The 16,520-nt window shown below is 46.3% G+C and overlaps 1 protein-coding gene across 1 annotated transcript in view; it reads left to right on the top strand.

The window, feature by feature from the left end:
• The window catches only part of LOC135902359 (uncharacterized), a 48,742-nt gene extending 39,052 nt beyond the window's left edge, over positions 1 to 9,690 (top strand). The window contains exons 12-16 of the mRNA XM_065432372.2: positions 621 to 728; positions 3,103 to 3,151; positions 5,415 to 5,521; positions 5,637 to 5,675; positions 8,581 to 9,690. Coding sequence (XP_065288444.1) covers positions 621 to 728; positions 3,103 to 3,151; positions 5,415 to 5,521; positions 5,637 to 5,675; positions 8,581 to 9,525 — 1,248 coding nt within the window. The 3' untranslated portion in view covers positions 9,526 to 9,690. The remainder of the gene's footprint in view (positions 1 to 620; positions 729 to 3,102; positions 3,152 to 5,414; positions 5,522 to 5,636; positions 5,676 to 8,580) is intronic.
• The last annotated feature ends 6,830 nt before the right edge of the window (positions 9,691 to 16,520 follow it).

Genomic DNA, 16,520 nt, shown 5'->3' with positions numbered 1-16,520 from the left:
CACTTTGGATGCGTACACAGTTTTTGTATAACAGTTTGCTATCATGTAGAAATTATATTGTGCAATTGCTGGATTTTATTTTAATTATTTGCTGTTTGCTCTTAGCGTAAGCAGTGGCACTTCATGACTAAATTGCATTTCGATTTTTATACAAATTTCTCTTTTGTATGTATATTGTTCTTGTGCTGGTATTTTTTATATATATGTCAAAATACTTTTTACATATATTGTACTGCTCTAGACATTGTAAAGGGGGATGAGGCCCTGACAAAAATATATATATATGTATACAAGTCCAGCACTCATTCCATCTCTCTCCTTGTTTTGGGTATGCGTTCCTTTACTGTGGGAAAGTTAGTGACCAAGACGAATACATAGGGCAGTACACACAAATGACAAACATAGGCACTGTGCCTGGGTGCACATACGTACGTACGTACATACATACATACATACCTGTGCTTTTGGTGTCGTGCTGGAACACTGATTTTTTAAAAGTGCCAACTATTCCGAAAGCAAGTCCTTATGAATTGGCTGACTTTTTTCTATGCTGTTTTCTGTACCGTTGGTGCAGCATGTGACTGAAAGCTGTGTTCTCTTGTCGCTTTTTTTTTTTGCAGCATGTGAAAGGCCGGGTGCACAAGGATCGGCTTGCCGAGGTGAAAGGAGAACCAGGAGCTGGTGTCAACAAGCCCGGAGGCCCACTACTGAAAACTGGGCCACAGCAGGTAGTCACCTAGCAACAGTGAAAAATCTGCGGTCAGGCTGTTCTGTACTGAACCTCAGTGCCTTGGATTGCTGCCTGTTTCAATCTCTTAAACTTCAATCTCTAACAGTACGTTCAATGAATAATACAAGAACTTGAAAGTTTGCCATAATACACGAAACATTCATTACGGTCCTTCTAAGTAGTCTCCATCTATCGCAGTGCAGGTCTGACAATCAATTTTACGAGACTTGAAAACTGTGAGCAAATCCTTCCTTTTGGGACTGTGTTCAAGTTCGTCATATTGTCTTGAATGGCAGAAAACTTCCTTGAGTGTGCACTTCAGTTGTGCAAACAAAAAATAATCCGGAACAGCGAGAACAGGCGAGTATGGCAGATGCTCAGGCCCCACAACCCCTGGTTAGAATGCCCAAGTGAATACAGTCTACCATCATTGATTAGGCATGCTGTCAGTTGAGAATCTCTTGCCTTGTATCAGCAGCTGTACTGCCCTTGATATCCCTTGCTCGGTTTGCCTCATAAGCAACATGCCCATTGCCAGCTGTTGCCAGAGTAGGCATGACTACTTTGTTCACTGTATTTTATAGGCAAACGTGTCATCGGTAGTCAACCTGTGACTTTGCAAGCCTTGCATAGTCTTTGCCACTTGCAGCCCATATGTTGTCACCTGATCAGGCAATACAGGCAACGTGTCGCAGAGATACAGTCAACTCTCGTTACAATGGACCCTGATAATCCGACAAAAGATGTCAATTTTATCTGAAGTCCGTAATATCCTAAACGTCTCACTTCCGAAACTTTCATTGCGATGTCTAACAACTTTATTGCCAAAAGTGAGTGACGAACATCCAAAGTAAAAAACAAAAAAAAAGTTGCAGTTTCACCTGAAAGGCGAAGCATCGATTGCAATAGCAAATTTAGCAAGATAAGTGCAGCAGTAGCAGCGAGCGAATTGACCTTTATGCTGTCTCTCACTTCAACACGAACTAAATGTTGAAAGCACAGTGCATACGAAGCTACTGGCACTGGGCACAGTTTGTCCACATTACGGATCACTTTCATGATCGGCAGCCATGCCGTAAACAGCAGCCGCTAGAGTAAAACTGCCCCTCGTGCCTCGCGCACAAAAGAAGATGCTGCGTTTCCACCCCACCTTCCTCCCTCGCGCATGCGATATTGAGCCACGATCGTCGGCTGACCCTCACAAGTCAGTTGTCAGCCCGTGTCACCACGGCAAAAGTAACGTTTTATATGCCCGATTTTGACAAAAATTGATGCTAATTTCGTCCGCTGTAGCCGATAGTCCGTTGTAGCGCGGTCCCTGAAAAGCAAACTTTGTTGCAATAATAAAATAGGTAGAACAAGTTAAGGTCCACTATATCCAAAAGTCTGTTGTACACGGGTCCATCGTAACAAGCATAGACTGTAATAGGCCTCAAAGCATGTTGTAAGTGCTAAAAATTTACATAATGTTGTAACGTTGTTAAGACTTAAAAACTATGTTCCTCGTTAGTATAGGCAGACAAATGCAAGTAGTCAACAATTACAGAGAAAGCCTTCATTTACTAGAATTGGAAGAATGGAATGTATTGGCTCAGCCACTCTAGGAGTGCGAGTGGTCCAACGCTCGTCATTCTGAGGAATTAAGAGGAATTACAGGGGATTTCCACTCCCCGGAATGGAGGGGAGGGCCCCACACCACAACTCTGGTTTGAATTATCATGAGTCCTCTGTGTGTTACTTTCATGCTTTCAATCTAGAATTTAAAAAAAGTTAATTTGTTACTTATATGCTGAGCACAGGTACATCAAAAAAGTTTTTTTTTTTTTTTGCACATAATGCAATTTCCTCTCTTCGGGTGGAATGCTTGAACGGGCAGAAATCATTTGCATAACAAATTGTAGTGCTCACTTGGCAAATAACAATTTTCTAGTCATTATCTTCCTTTAGGACACATGTAGCAATAACATAATCAAAACCGGGCAGCAATAAAGTTATGTCAAACACGGCTAGCACTGCTTCGGATGTTCATCCCTGAAATTAACCACAAATAAATTCGGCTTCCACATTATATTCGTGAAACGCTTCTCGCACGCAGCGTGGCACAAAGGTAATTGGAATGCCAGTAGTTTGCCGTAGTTGCGAGAATTTTTTTTCTGTGTACACTTAGAGAACATACCTAAGAACAGCATTTGAGTAGGGCCAGTGACCTGTTGGCATGTGTTTTCATTTCCTACCTCAGTGCATGATGCCTTGACAATTCGCATGTAGACATTGTCATGCCTCTGGTCTTTGTTTATGTATGCTGTTTTTTATTTCAGAATTGCTGAAGAAAATCTTATTTTCTTTCTCTTTTGTTTTCGTTTCTGTTTTAGGGCACTCAACTGGGCAGCAAATCACAATATGCTACAGGTGTAAAACAAGGTAAAGTAAAGCTGGTGTGGCAATACTAGTTCCATTGTTTGATGTGACAAGTTTCATCTTTTTTAACGATTTGCACTGCTACTGCCTGCAAGTGCAATATGTCAAGTGCAATTGGTCAAGTTGGTTTTTTTAAATATTGAAGGCTTTCTGTTAGACATGAAAACAAAGTTCTACACAAAGTCATGTAGTCATGTATCACAAATAGTGAAACGTGGTATTTTTAAAGGGCCCTAGACCACTCAGAGCTTGAAAACTTGTTATGTAGTCGTATCTGTGTACCAGTTCATAGTGAACATATGTATACAATCGTTTTTTTAATGACGCTGTATTAGCAAAGGTATAGGCCTTTGATAAACGGCTACATGGCAGCAGTGGTTTCTCGCTCCTCTTTGTGAGTGCTCTCTCCTCCTTGACCGGTACTTTCACCAGCTCCACACCACACGCACATGTAGGGCATGCGGCAGCACATCAGGACATGCGGCAGCACATCAGAACAAAGGGTGCTGCGTTGTCCACCCCTAATCACCTTCCATGCGTTGCCAACTGAATGGAACCTTCACGGAAGGATCAGCGCCTCGCAATGGAGCTATCGTCCGTCATTGACCAATCAGTCAACAGCTTTTACCCTGGGATTTTATGCTGTATTGCATTAATTTAGTTTGGAGCTTTTTGCCTATGCAGTCGAACCCACTTATAATGATACCGGTTTTAATAGTATATCAGTTATAACAACAAAAAGCTGCTTCACCGTCAACTTTTGTATGTTTTCTATGGGGAGATAACCAGCTTACTACAATGTCCCCGTGTTGCATTATCGGTTATAACAATGAAGTCTGGCTGCTGGGTGTCCGTGCCGAAAGGTAATGGAATGCGAAATCCTTGAAAAGAAAAGAAGTGAAAGGCAAGCCACTGCACAATTGCAATGCCACTGCAACTGCTGCCGCGCACTTCTCTCCGTGAGAGATGCACGCCAGCCTTGCGCACACCTCTCCTGTCACCCTTCCACTCCTCCAAACATAAATGGGCTGCGCCCATAGCCCTGCGCCACGCCACCCTCCGAAACACGTATGGTCCGCGCCAACTACGCTGCCGGCACTGCTCCGAGATAGCTCGATGGGCCATTTCTATGGCTGGGCCCTCACAGTTGATTCTTTATTCTATGGGTCTCATTCTGCGTAATTCTGCTAACGGATTAATTCACTCATGCTTGCCTTTGTTCGTTGCGTCGAAGTTGTTTCTCAGCCTCGTTTGACTTGCCACCAAAACGGAAGATGGCTGATCATCGGCAATGCACGACATTGCCGGTGAAAAGAAAGACAATTGCTATAGATTTGAAAACTAAGTGCTTCTAACCGATGAGGCAATCGTCGTGAACGTGCTTGCATCGGATAGCAACAGTGACGGCCGCAACGGCAGTGCTGACATAGTAGGGCAGGCTGCCTCAACATTCTCCCCGCGGGAAGTTCTGTACATGATGCAGTCCCTCATGGGCTTGTTCTCGCGAGGGACTGTCTGCTTCCCTATGTGGAGCACCTGGATGCCTTGGAGAAGGATGTCAGCAAGCTTCGCATAAGGCAAGCTAAGCTGACGAACATGCGGCTTTCTTGTACAAGCCAGTGGGAAGTATGTGGCAAGAGGCTTGTGGCGATCACATCCCAGTGTTTCTTCTGGATTTCTCGTGCTGAGATGCTGCTGCAGCAACCTTCCCGCATTTCTTAAAAGGTGTCTTTTGGGGCCCCCAATGCAATGCCTCAGCGGAGCTCATATGTCACTTGCCACCTGTGACTCTTCTTTGCAATTATAGCAGTGCCATTCTTGAACGCTGACAGCTGCGGCTTTTTAACAACACGCGATCAGAGCATGCAGAAAGCAGAGTTAAACAGTTAGAGTCAATACAATCAGAAGCCGTATGGAGGAAGGTGGTGGGGAGGAGAACTGTCCTCCCAGCCGTTATGGTTTTCTCGAAACAGCTACGCTACCCGCCATTTTGATTGTTTTTTCATGCAACTCGATTATAACTATGGAATTTTCGTGGCACTTGAATATTGTTATAAGTGGGTTCAACTGTATGTGAGCTTAAACTGTTCCATCTAGTAAGCACATGGATGAACTGTGCACCAGATGAACTGCGCAAAAACACGACTTTAATAGAGTGGAGCAACATTGCAGCTTCTTTTCAGAGATTAAGTGGAATCTACTGCAATCTTACAAACTGCCCAAGGGAAACCACTTTATGCCCTTTCATTGTTCTCTCTTTACCCAGCTCAAAAAATAAAGGGCCAGCAGCAGCCAAAACCAGGTGTGGGGGGCACTCCATTCTGGTGTAATGTCTGTCAACTCGCCATCAAGTCTGAATTTCAGTTCACCCAGGTATGAACTATCAGTTTAATTAAGTACAGCCTTCTATGACTGCATTGATAAGGCAATACTCTAAATGTTGCATCTTATTCCCCGCTTTCCTCCCCCCACCTCTTTATTTCTCCAGCATATGGGAAGTAACCGTCATCGTGAAAACTTGGCTCATGTAAGTACTTCTTCACTATACTACAAAATGCAACATTTTGTGCTTTTCTGGTTATTTGCATGTATTTTGAGTACGTGCTCTAAGCAATGCTGCTTTTGTTCTCATTAGCAGTGCACACATTGTATCTGAAATTAAAAGAAGAAAATTGGGGCCGCATATGCGTGCTTAAAACAGATAATCTGTTTTCTGTCGAATCATTGTAGGGAACAAAAAGGAAGGAAAAAACATACCATGTAAATCAGAATAAAGGTTGATACCGAATGTAGGTTTGTATTGATGCCTTGAGGTAAAAAAGGAAAACGAGAGTACGCATTGCAGGTACAGTCGAACCTGGCTATATCGAACTTGCAAAAAGAAACGCCTATCAGTTCGATATAGGGCATAATTCGACCCAAGCCTGCTAAAAAATTTAACATCATAAATGCACATACCATTTATAAAATCACTTTATTGATGAAACTAGCTTAGTTTGCATGAAATAGGCTTGTATTTACTTCTGCTTGAGCAATTTTGCTGCCTGCGACGCACGCACTTCTCCACATTGTCTAAAAAGTCGGAGCAGCTGAGGCTGCAACTTTCCACATTTGCGCAGAAGCACCGAAATAGCATGAGTGCACCAATCACCTCGGAGGATGCGGGCAAAGGACCATCGTTGCTTTCCTCATTGTGCCCAGTTTCACTTGTGCTCAGTATGATGTCGGCAACGTAGTCTTCGTTTTCGGGATGTCCCGTGGTCGTGACACCATCATCTGCACTCACAAACTCGTCGACTGTTGACTCGTCAACGGCTTCCGGAAATTCTGACAGCTTGCTCCAAACTTCAGCAATATCGGCAACAGCTTCATCGCACTCATCAGAATTTAGTCATCACCGGGCATGCGGAAGCTGGCACGTCTGAAGCAATTTCGGATAAACCACTTGTACACGGCCATGCATACATGTCGAGCGCCACGGGCACCGGGTGGCGAGTATGTCCACTTAGCCCTAATCTCACCCTTATTCTTCAAGATCATTCTGAGAGTGCGCCTCAGAATCTTGCACGCAGCGGGGTGATCTGTCTTCTCACCACGTTAGACCCGGTTTATGTTTTCAAGCTTCACGGCAAAAAGCAAATTCTGCCACTTCATCACAGTAACACTGCGGGAGAAGGCCCACAAGGCGCAAACACAATAATCCAGAGAAGCAGCGAGACAACTCGCACTTGCGCCATCTTGCACGACTATGACACAAGAGCCTCCGATTGGCTGTCTGAGCAAGTGCTGCGGTCGGGCCAGGATCAATTTTTGCAGGGGGGTGTTGACGGCTCGCCCGACGCAGTGCGGTCACGGTAGGGAGAGCGGTTGGACGGAGCCGCGCTGCCGGGTTTCCCCGCCACTATGGGGGAAAAGCCAACTTCTGGGGGCAGTTTCGCGCCGCTTGTCGTTCGATATATCGGGAGTCGCTTCTATTTTTGTTTGATGTAAGCATAATTTTTGCTATATATACTCATTGTCACTATACCGTGTTCAGAAATTGTTCGATATAAAGAATAATCCGATGTAATCCGATTACATCGATGAAGTCGATGTAATCGACTGTAGTACTAACTGCGGAACATACTTTATTCACTCAATTTGCTTGTTCATCTTTAGAGAATAAAACCGCGCATGCATGTGAACCGTCAGGATTCTCGTCTGAGAGCAGCCTGCTTGATTGCTTTGATATCCCACAGATGTCCAAGGCATCTGTTGCAGGAATAGGCATGCACAACAATGCCATCGTGTAATGAGCGACACTAACTGGGAACTCGAGGTTACACACATTGCAATTACTGCAGCTAGTCTGCAGGCATCCTAAGGCTACTGCTGGCCTTTCACTGGCCATTCTATTTCGCCAAGTTTGCAGACTTCAGTTGACATAACGTCTCTTCCTGAAGTTAGTTACTGAATTTAATTTACTAGTTAATTACTGAAGTGTTTGTCTGGAATAAACATAACTGGACATACATCTGTGGTTCTCTCTTTATGAACTGGATTGGCAAGTGATTTACATAAAGGGACGTGTGTGTATGTTCTAAAAAACTTGAGGTACCTTTAAGAATGGGTTTCGTATAACTGTGGATGCTGCATTGCCGACCTGTCCTAAGATGTGGTTCTTCTATGCAGTCTTATGGCATTTGCAGGCGCAGTTCCTCTGCCCTAAGGACATGCTATTGTGCTTTGCAAAGTGAATTTAACTACCATTTTAATAAATAGTATACCTAGAGAACTTCTGCACAATTTTCACGAAGAAATCTTGCCATGGTATCTTAAAGTTCAGTATCAACAGTGTAGCAGCTGCAAGATGAAGTTTTCAGTGAAAGTCAGTTAGTTTGCAGTGAAATTCGATTGTTGCAACGCTTCACTTTTTGTTCGCTGATATCCTAAAATGGTGCAGTGCTGCTGAACTCCTGGTCACTTCCATACATTATATAACATCATTTTCGAATTTTATGGAATGGGTAAAGCTGAGCTGTGACCTGTTAATTTTGCTCCCTGAGGCAGTAACCAAGCACATTTGCCTACTGTTTGCAAAATTTGTGCTTTTGCAGCAGCTGCTTCCCCTATACATAGTGCTTTCCCTATAGTTTTTTCCCTAAACAAAACTTGAAATTGTGCCAAAGACTACTCTACATCAGATGAGGAGCACTTTTCCACAAATATATTTTTTAGAGAAGAAATTACTGATGTTCCAGGTTTTTACAGTAGTTAGAGATGTTAAAAAATTAGGCAGGTCATGAAGACTAATATGTTTGCAGGAGTGCAGTGGTTGCAGCTTGCATAACACAGGGTTATTTGAAGTGCATTTGAGACCTTTGTCTTGCAGTGAATGAGGATGAATGTTGTCGTAGGTGCCGAATGTCATGCTTCATTGTGGCTTGCTTCAGGTTGGAAGAGGACCAGTTCCTTCTGCAGTGTCCGGCAAAGGTAGTTATGGCAGAGCCCTTTTTCAGGGTGCAAATCAACATGAATTTGTACCAAGCAGCAGACAGTACCGGGACAGACCACAGCCTTCTGGCAGCCTTGATGATCACTTTAGGGCACCTGCCCAACATCCTTCAAATTTGTGGCAAAGCCTTCCTGTCCAGTCGCAGTGGAAAAGCCCCGTCTTGCCTGCTCCTGCCCCACCCTTTCCAAGCCAGAGGCCCCTTGAGCCAGCACCAAGCACCAGCTTTGGTCTCTTGGACCCTCCTGTACAAACCCCAAGGGAGCAGGGGCCCTACGGTCTGTCTTCAACACAACAGTTTTCGAAGCTTCAGCTAGACTTGGCATTAGAGATCAGCAAGCTGTCTCAGCGTCTGTCTAGGCCAGAGTTCAGCAAGGAGCTCAGTGAGCAGTTGAGCCATCATATAACCCAGGAACTGAGCCGCCAGCGGCAGATGGCCACCGATCTGAGTCGCCCTGTCAGAGAAGATGAACGCTTACTGCCACATAGTGAAAGATTGCCACTGCTTGGTGACACACCGCCACTGCTTGAAGAGCGCACATTGCTTCATGACAAGGCTCCTCTCCTCCATGATAAAGGTCCGCTTCTGCGGGATTCTTATGAAGACCATGCACTAAGACGGCCACCACTGCTTGGCGAGTCAAGACCAGTCTTTGGTGATCGGGAGCAGGATTATCGCATTGAGAGAAGAGATGAGAGAAGACCTGGAATTGATAGTTATGGAGAGAGAAGGAGCCGTGACTATCTCGATGACTATGGCAAAGCTTACAGTGGCACCCACCTCCGTGATCTGCCAGCTAGAGAGTCTGGTGATTATCGACAGAGTGCACACTCACCATCTGGAGGGCTTCTTGGCAGACCTCCTCTGCTAGGCTCTCGCTTCTAGTCATCTTATGTATTTGTCACTGGCTTTGAGAACATATCTGTTCCTTCACCTTTGTTAGTGACCATCTTTTTGTGTTTATCACTGGGTTGACAAGCATCCTTTTTATGAAGTGTCCTCTTAGGGCTTAGGTGAAGTGTTTGTCTGGAATAAACATAACTGGACATACATCTGTGGTTCTCTCTTTATGAACTGGATTGGCAAGTGATTTACATAAAGGGACGTGTGTATGTTATAAAAAACTTGAGGTACCTTTAAGAATGGGTTTCGTATAACTGTGGATGCTGAGTTTTCTTGCCCGCAACTTTAGCCAGAAACTTGATTATGAAAGCATAAGTTGAAGTAAAAGTTTCCACAAATTGTGTAGGATTAGAACTTGCCCACTTGCATAGGTTGTAGTGTCAGACATGCTAAATGACTGGCACTACTAAGGGGAAAGAACATAAGCTTAAGTTAACAATTTGTGTGGACTGTCATATGATACTTTCATACTACAAAGTATTGTTACAGTGAACTAGAATGTGCCGATTGATGTGTGCTGTGTCTTGTCACACATATCGTGCAAAATGGTGTTCGTAGGCGCGGTGATGTCGTCGCTCAATATTGAAGATGTCTAGGAGATCTAGCTCCAGCCACGGCTGGTCTGGAGTGCACAACTGGTCAGACACCAGTAACTGCAGTGCTGCCGCTACTGGCAACCCAAAACGCACCAGGCCGAGGGATGTGGTCACACCACTTAAAAATTTCTAGTACACTCGTATTGTGTCCCAATGCCTTTTGCTACCATCAAATAAGGATCATGTCATGCATAGTGTACCACTTCCACTGTGCCATTCCACCATGATTTTTTGTATTTAAGCACTTTTACAGAGTCTGGTTGATTGTAGGCTTGTCAAAAGTGCCCAGGCCCTATCAGACCAGAACCACGTGAAATTAAATGCTATGGTTTCACCATGTTGTGTCCATCTTTCATGTTAGTCACCCAAGAATGTATTGGCATTTCTAGTATTCTACAGAGAAGGATGGAGCACTGTACAAAAGGTGTTCAAAACATGCTGGCCGCATTTTTGGCATTGATAGCGGTATGGCCTATATATCTGCAACCATTATTGTGAGGGCACTGCTGATAAGCACTACTATGTGTATATAATCACTTAGCATTTCTGTTAAGGGAAGACGAGACACCCACCCAATCGTAGCAATTGCTGCAAAGGAAACCATTATGGGTTCCTCGAAAGAAAAGCCTCGCAGTTGAAAAATTCGTCCTGATCCGGCACTCGAACCCGGGACCACCGCCTTTCCGGGGCAGCCACTCTACCATCCGAGCTAACCAGGCAGCTAGCCTGGTTAGCTCAGATGTTGGCTCAAAACTTTCACTCTGTGAAGCTTCACTTACCTTGGGAAGAAGGCACCTCAGGCCGTAGTTAATAAATCAAAACACGTGGTCAGAAATGACATTCTGCCTCCTCGCTGGCGTGCTGTGGTAGTGATGCACGGCCACCTGAAATTTGTCCAGTAAAGCACGATGATTCCTCAAGCCACAGCGAGAAAATGTGTTTATGCTCATACACTCCAGAGGGATCACAAATGGGTCAGTGTGTCGTGCGTGTCTCCAGTGCAGTGAGAATGCGTACATTGTTTTCGTATCGCCAGACTTCTAGCTCGCAAGTCCATCTGAGAGCCCCAGGAAGTTTAAGCAGAGAAAAGCAAGGATCGCCAGCCATTTGTGCGCCGGCGCAAGTAAAAGTAGGCGCGAGAGCGAAAAGTCTGGGTGCTTTTGCTCCTTAAATATATGACTCTGCCTAGGCACTACGGAGGAGATTTCTAAGCGCGTGTTGTAGGCGTTTGTCCCTAGGCGTGCTGGCATTGTGGAGGGGGGTCGAGTTTGTTTACGCTCGGCCAGGCGTTCGGCGTTTACGCTCGGCACTGACGCCCGATTTGGCGACCGCTGTGTCAAATAAACTGTCTCGCACCTGTGGCGCTCGTGTTGTTGGCGGCTGGACGTAAGTGTATTTAATCAATTGTGTTTTTTTACTACTTGTAATCTTAACGTGTCATTATTTCGCATTATTGGCGGCTGGGGCTCGCTGAGGCCCAACCCATGGGCCGCCCTGCTTTCAGCTTTGATCCCCCCGCTACCCCTTGGGTGCCCTGGAGATCCCGCATAGCCTGCTTTATTACAGCGAAGCTGTTCACCTCTACCGACGAAGGAAATTTTCGTGTGGTTGCTGTGGTAAGCAAAAAACTCCACGTACGTGGGCCGACGCCGGAGGCACAATTGCTGGTGCATAGCTTCCTATATTTCGTATAATAAAATATATTTTTATTATAAAAAAAATATTGGAGGCTATGGCTAGTAGGTACAGCAGGGCATGGCACTTGCGGAGACGACGGACGCATGCGCGAGTAAGAGCGGGTGCGAGAGAGGAAATGTGGATACTTTTGCTCTGCGCGCGTTGTATGCGTTTGTCCCTAGGCGTGCTGGCAGAAGTCGCAGAGCGTGGTAGTGCTGAACTTAAAAGGGTGGAGACATCAAAATTTTCGTTCATGCGTTTGTTGATTCAAACGTTGCGTCATGCTTCAGGGAGCACGATACACACAGCGGGATTCATATATATCCGGTAAATAATTTAATGATAGCATTATTATACCGAGCGATTTCGGTTTCGGTTTCTGGGCTCTGGGGGATGCTATGACGTCACAGAGGAGGAAACGCAACATGGCTTGGTCACGTGAGCCACAAAAAACAGTGACGTAAAACTATGCTGCGTCGTCTGCTCGCTCATACGCGTGCTCTGCCAGCAGAGGTCAACTGGCGATTCGAAGTGCATGTCGCGATTATTATAATTATTGCGAAGAGCGACAACAACGGTAAGAAAATATTGCGGTTTGTGAGAGTCGGTGATTCATTCCGAAGCGTCGTAAGCTTTAGCTTCGAAGTGAACCGGAAAAGGCCTAGCCACGATATCGGCGGCGCCGAACGATCAGAGGCGGTGAAGCTGCCGTCGGTGCACAGAGTGACCACTCCTCGGACGCTGATTGGCCGCTTCGCCGTACGGCTGCCGCACAAATAGGTCCCGGGCCCGTGCTCTCTACAGCTAGGAAATCTCGCCGTTCGCGAGCAAAACCGCCGTCGCACGGGGGCCCGCGAACGGCAAACGGCGTGCGGCGAGTTTCCGGGCCGCTAACGTGGACGGGCCTTCACATTGAGTAGGCACGGCAACTCGCTGCACGCAGTTTGCCATTCGCGGGCCGCCGTGCGGCGTTCGTGCTGTCCACTTCTCTCCTCCTGTGTCCGTGGGCTCTATTCTGGACACGCATGGCGGCTGCACGGCCGCCATTATCCGCCATGTTTACTCTCTGATTGGCTGTCGAAAGGTCACGTGTTTTGAAATTTGTGCCGGGAAGCGGAAGTATTGCAAAATGCAATTTTGCGTTTTCATCAAGATGACGAAACGTGACGTGGAGCTGCAAATTTTATGAACTAATACATTTTTTTGGTCCTTGGCAGATATATTGTGATGTTAGCGCTTCAAAAAGAATGTGAGCGGTAGCGTGCACAAGCCAGTGCAATGCATCTGCAATTGCGCGAATATGTGGTGGCGATCCAAGATATGCGCCATGCCAGCTTGCTGATTGGCTGAAGGAATATCGTGAGGAGCGTCACAGGAAGGGCTGTTTCGTAATCGTCATTTTGACGATGCGTGACGTTGCGCTGGGCCGCCATTGCTGAGATTTTCCGCCATAATTCTTGCTGCGACGAGCCGCGCGAATTATGCTAATGGGCAGCCATATGCAATGGCAGCCGAGAGGAATGCGTATCGCCACATTTTCCCCGTCGTTTGGCGCCACGAAAATCTTTTGTTCAAAACGCGTGCTCATAGTATTTGCATCGCTCTCGGGTGGTGTTGGCATTTGTGTTTGGGGCCATCGTTTTTTGAAAGAACGCGTTTATACGAAATAATATTGGTTGAATATAGCAAACTTTCAGCAATGTTGTCCACTTTTCACTGCTGCATTTGTATTGTAATCGAGATTAATGCCTTTTCGCACAATCAGACGTTATGACAACGGCATCTTTCTAATTTATAAAAAGAAATGTACGCAAGGCGGCGCCTTGAAGTTTCCTCCCGCGGTGCGAGAAACCAGCGAAATGAACAAGAGATGGCAGCGCCGGCGCTTGCGTCGCTCTAGTGGATATCTCTGGCGCGCGCAACGCTATCGGTGATATTCAGCCGTCTCTCAGCCAGCCGAGTCGGGCTGAGTCACTTGCGTTTCACGAAATAGCGATAACGAGGCCTAGAACGTGCGCGCATCACCACTGGTAGGTCGCGTATGTTGTCTCAAGCAAGAAAACAAGGGCATTGGCGCCAACATGCGATGACTCATTGCATTTTCCAGGGACACGCATCCTAGCTATTGAAGCAGACGACGGCTTGTACGCAGCAGACGACGGAAGCGAGAAGCGTTTTCGACGGAATAATCATACGCTTTGAGATAGCTGCTTTATTTTTACTGCGGAGGAAAACTGTTTTGCTTTACCGATAACGCTACATTCAGTGCCTTCATTTCAGTTTCTTAGGCGAAACGTCAAGTTGGCGTCACGTTACGTAAGCAAAACTGGGCCACCGGCGCCATTTTGTTTGCGTCGCGCCTACGTCACGCACCGAAGAAAATGGCGGAATGTCCAGAATAGCGCCCCGTGTCTGCACGCCTTACCCCTTCTTTGCATTAAGAAAGGATTTCTATATGCCTGTAGCTCGGTCATAGTGGAGGCTATGCTCGGTCGCTCGGCTCAGCAGGCTCCGTAATCGGCATTTCATCGCTACTCATCATACGTCACGTTTTTGTGCTGGTGTGCTATGACGTCAATATTTTCGTTCCTCCTCTGTGACGTAGTAGCTGCCGCGCTAGCGATGGGTCTCGACTACGAGAAGGAGTTTTTAATGACTTTTTGGAGCTGAATTAAAATTATTTTGAAATGTTTGCAGCGTCTGATACCTCGTTCTGGGTGTCCTTGCATACGGAAGCAGCCTACAACATGCTTTTTATAGCCTCGAAATTTGGTGTCCCAACCCCTTTAACATCGCAATTGGCGGCTGGACGTAATTTATTCAATCGTGTTCTTTTTACTAATTAAAACAGCGTGTCATTATTTCGCATTATTGGCGGCGCCTCCAGGACACCAGAGCGGCAACGAGGACATCAAAGCTAGAAGCTGGACAGTGTATTTAATCAATTGTGTTTTTTTACTACTCGTAATCTTAACGTGTCATTATTTCGCATTATTGGCGGCTGGGGCTCGCTGAGGCCCAACCCATGGGCCGCCCTGCTTTCAGCTTTGATGGGTGCCCTGGACTGGTCCAGGGTTGGGGCTCGCCAAGGCCTGCGCGTGCCAGGGGAGTACAAGATCAGCTGTTCGCGATAGCGAACATCCCCTGGCACGCTTCGGCCTCTGCGGCGCCAACCCACGGGCCGCCCTACTTCCAGCTTTTATCCCCCGCTACCGCTTGGGTACCCTGGAGATCCTGCGTGCTCTCCTGAGGCCTTCGTTTGCCGGTTACATGTGCCTTCCTGGAGCAGTACTTGTAAAGAATGCAATCTATCGTCGCGTATAAAAAAGCGACCCGCGACTTATACAGCAGTCAGAACCTTGCCCCTTCAGACCCAGCGATCACTAAATGGGGCGTCCGTGCCCACTGCCTCACTGCGCGGGCAGCCAGCGGCGGAGCGTAAACAATAAACGACCTAGGGGACAAACGCATACAACGCGCGTTAAGAAACCCCCTCCGTTGTGCCCAGGCAGACTCGCACATTCAAGGGGCAAAGCAACTTGTCTAGGGGGTGTTTGCAAAGGCCCCCAGATTTTCTTACTCGCGCCTGCGCAGAAACCTCGAGCGCCGTGAAGAGCGCCACGCCCCGCTGTACCTGCTAGTAAAATCGCATCCCGAAGATAGCGCAATGCCGGGCCGACCCGCAGCGGAGGTACAGTGTACAGTGTAGCAGAGGTGAAGCAGGCGTTACGCACTCGCCGTACGTGGGCCGATCCCGAAGATAGTATATTGTCGGGGTCTGGGTTTTTTTAAAACCTCAGGTGCTCTCCTGAGGCCTCCGTTTGCCGGTTACATGCGCCCTCCTGGATCAGTGCTTGTAAAAAATCCAGTCTATCGTTGCGACGAAAAAAGCGACCCGCGACTTATACATCGGTCAGAACCTTGCCTCTTCAAAGACAGCGATCACCAAATGGGGCGTCCGTGCCCACTTTTCCTGCCTCCTTGGTAATTTATATATATATATATATATATATATATATATATATATATATATATATATATATATATATATATATATATTTGTAGCCTCTGTTTAGTTATTTCTACCTGTTCAAAGTCTATTTTACTTTCACTGTCTTTAAAACTCAATAGTTCCCCGTTACATTCAACTGCAGGGCGAAGTTGCTTACAAATAAATATGAGGTGTTCAGCCGTTTCCTCCTCCTCTCGACACGCCCCGCACAACAAATCTATTTCCTGGTATCTGGCATCGATACGTTTTAGTCCGCAGTACACCTGTCCTGGCCTCATACGTCAACGAGCTTCCCTTAGAGTTATCGTAAATATTTTCTTTGGCTATTTCTTGAATGCTGATTTGTTTTGCATCTCTGTTTTCCACATAACCCTCTCTGTCTCCTTAACCTTTCTTTTGACGGATGATTCCTTACCTGTACTCCCACTGCTGCCCAAGTTGTATAATTACCCGGTTACATTAGATATCTTTTAAGAAATTGGTTACTCCATCTTGCACTCCTAAAGTTTCCAAAATGCCCCACAAGCCCTCCTGAAATACACTGTCATGGCTCCCTTGATATCCAAAAAAGCCAGCCATAGGGGTCTGTGTTCCTTTTCAGCTATTACAATGCACGGTGTCAGTGAGGGGTCTGTGTTCCTTTTCAGCTATTACAATGCACGGTGTCAGTGACAACAGATTGTCTTCTAGCC

The sequence above is a fragment of the Dermacentor albipictus genome, chromosome 5 (assembly GCF_038994185.2).
Source record: "Dermacentor albipictus isolate Rhodes 1998 colony chromosome 5, USDA_Dalb.pri_finalv2, whole genome shotgun sequence".
In the NCBI taxonomy this organism is placed as follows: domain Eukaryota; kingdom Metazoa; phylum Arthropoda; class Arachnida; order Ixodida; family Ixodidae; genus Dermacentor; species Dermacentor albipictus.
This window is presented reverse-complemented; position numbering and strand designations above follow the sequence as displayed.